Source organism: Rhea americana, unplaced genomic scaffold, assembly GCF_003343005.1.
Source record: "Rhea americana isolate MKP2758 unplaced genomic scaffold, rheAme1 scaffold_622, whole genome shotgun sequence".
In the NCBI taxonomy this organism is placed as follows: domain Eukaryota; kingdom Metazoa; phylum Chordata; class Aves; order Rheiformes; family Rheidae; genus Rhea; species Rhea americana.
The window spans coordinates 40,623-43,425 of NW_028186782.1; the positions used below are offsets into that span (position 1 = coordinate 40,623).

The 2,803-nt window shown below is 62.0% G+C and overlaps 1 protein-coding gene across 1 annotated transcript in view; it reads left to right on the forward strand.

The window, feature by feature from the left end:
- Nucleotides 1-2,803, forward strand: part of LOC146587034 (cyclic AMP-dependent transcription factor ATF-7) — a 20,733-nt gene that overhangs the window by 1,002 nt on the left and 16,928 nt on the right. Inside the window, exon 2 of the mRNA XM_085320269.1 lies at nucleotides 553-687. Within this exon, the coding sequence (XP_085176395.1) occupies nucleotides 553-687 (135 nt within the window). The remainder of the gene's footprint in view (nucleotides 1-552; nucleotides 688-2,803) is intronic.

Sequence of the window (2,803 nt, forward strand, 5' to 3'; positions counted from 1 at the left end):
GCTTTTGTTTCTGGGCCGGGGGGAGGTATTTGCTGCACGTGTTTCAGGCATTAAAACCGACTCGCGATCGCTGCGGTCCCTCCGAGGGAGCTGGGGCGCCGTTTGCTCCAAACCTTGAAATGTTTGCAAGCTCCCTGATACCTATAATTTTATATATATATCTATATTTTCCTGCCCTGTTTAATTGCCGTGATGCGCTGACGTCTAACAACGGGCGTGAAATCCCGATCCTTACCGAGCCCGGGAGCGAGCTGGGCGGCCGCGTGCTGGAAAGCAGCGGCAGAGAAGGAGCTGGGGGTGGGGGACAGGACCCCGCGGGTAGCGGGGCGACCGCGGGAGAAGGGCGAGAGGGAGACGCCGAGAGCGGCCGCGGGCCTCGCGGCCGGGCGCTGCGGGCCCCGTATCGCAGCTGAACCGCAGGAAAGCGACGTCCGAAGTCGCGTCGACTCCTCCGAGCCGTGAGCGCCGCTTTTTTCCCTTTTTTTTTTTTTTTTTTTTTTTAAGATCAGCTTTCTCTTAGCGCGGCTACGGCGGCGCAGCGGATCGCGTTAGCGGGGACGAACGCCGAGCCTCTCGGCCGGGACCGAATTTGAGCGCGGCGACGCCACCGGCCTCGGCCCTCGAGAAGCTGCTTTCGGCCTCGGCGCCGAGACGCTTCGCATCGGGCTCGAGGCGCCGGCGGCCGCGGTAAACGGCGTTCTCCGGCCCGCGGCGGCGGCGGCGTCGCCCGGCGGCTCCTGTGCCASGGGAGCTCGCCGCGCTCTTGGGTTTGGGACGGGTATTTGGAGACGGGGGGCAGAGGGGTGGGAGCTTTCCTGCTGCGCCGTCTCCTTTTTTTCCCCGCTCCTCCTTGGCCGAGGGAGCTTCTTGGCGTCCGAATCGTCCGTTCGGGAGCCGTGGAGCACGTCCAAGGCAGGCGGGGGGAATCACGGCAGAGCCTCGCCGGGGAAGGCGGCAGCCCCGGCTTGGCTTCGCGTGGTGGAGCTGAACCCTCGGCGCTGTTATCGGCGTCGTTATTATCGCTGTTGTTACTATTTCTCGTATTTTTGGCCTTTCCTCCGCAGCACCGCGACGCCGTTCGCTGCCCGCGCGGCGCCGCGTGCCTTCCGGCAGGGATTTCCCTCGGCCCGGCGCCTCTCCGCGGGGCCGGTGCCCGTTCGGCCGGGTCTGTTCGCCTTCCTCGGCTCTCGAGGCGGGGAAGGACGCCGAGCGCCCGGGGAACGCTTCGAAAGCGCGGCGCGTGGGCGAACGGCTTTAATCGTCTTTTGTTAACGGTTTGCCGCAGCGCCGCTCTCGGAGCCTTCTCCCGACGCCCTCGCGAAACGCGGTGCGTCTTTTTTTTTATTATTATTATTATTTCCCCCCCCCCTCCCAACACGAGCACACACCTCCTTTTTATTCGCCCCCCTCTGCTAGGGACGGCGAGAATTGATGGCTCGCCCAAGGTCACGCCGCAAACCTGCGCCGCTGCTGGGATTCGAGCCGGGGATGTTAGAATGATTCACGTCCGCGCTGGAGCTATCCGGGGGCTTCCCATGGGGCCGGCGCGTATCCGTAGGCGCGAGCTGCGGAGCCGCTCCGCGCCTCCACCCCCTCGCTCACCTCCCTTAATTACTGCTGTGCCTCTCCTCTTAACTTATGTGGCAGCGGTAATTAATGCACGGATTTTAATAACCTTCCCTTTTGGTGCAGCAAGGCTAAAAGAAAATACATATATATATATATGCTCCACCGTGTGGAAATAAATAATAATTGCATTGCAGGCTCCGTGCGGCGGGCGAGCCCCCGCGTGCTTTGCCCGTCTCGCCGGGCTCGCGGCTCGGGAAGGACGGCCCGATTCCCGGGAGCGTCGCGCCRGCGGACGAGCCGGTTTGTTATCCGGCAAAATCCTCCTACGGAGCCGCCCGCTCGGCGGCCCTCCTGGAAGCGCCTCGACCCGTCTCCTCTTCCTCTTGCCGTATTTTTCCACCCCGTTTTAAAAAGCGGAGGGGGGGGGAAAAGATTAATTCCTTGTCCTTCAAGTGCTATATATAAAAAAATACACATTCCTGCTCGTGGGAGGCTYGGGTTTGAGAGCTGAAGCTCTCAACCGGTGTCCGAGCCGGGTGAAATCCCGCTGGGGYGAAAGCTTTCCTAGCCGAGCCGCTCGCCTCCCGGCCGCTCCGAAAAGGGGGGAGCCGGTTTCCTCCGCAGCCGGAGGTGCCGACGCTGAGGTTAAGCGCRCCGAGGAGGGAGACGCCGCGTCTGCCGGAGGTGACTTTATTAAAATTAAACGCGACGCCGCGAGTCGAGCAGCCGGTTTTATTAAAGACTTTGCCCCGTCCGTCCTTGGCCGAACGCCGCCCGCCGTCCTCGCCGTGCCGCGGGCCAGATGGTTGCTGCCTTCCCCCCTGCCGAAACACCTGCATTTCAGCGGAGGGGCATGCGAATGAGAAGCCCTCTGGGATAAGGGAAGCTATAGAAATGTAAATTAAATTATTTACCTACTCCTAGTTAAACGCTCTGCCCTTCTGGCCAAGGAGGATTGGGGGACGGGACGGGCTCCAGGACCCCGTTAACGCCCCGTTGCATCGGGGCGCCGGGTGCCGTCGCCTTGGGTGGGAGGCGGACGCTGGAGCGCCTGGAAAATCCCCGCGGCCCGGGGAGTCGCGGCGGCTTTACCGAAAGCGTAGCCCTCGGATAACGTCCAGGCACACCGTCGCTGCCCGGCTTGAGGAGCCGTCGGGTGCCGCGGGGAGGAGGATGCTGTCGCGCGGCGCTAGTCCGTGATAACAGCAGCATTAAAATATATATATATATATAT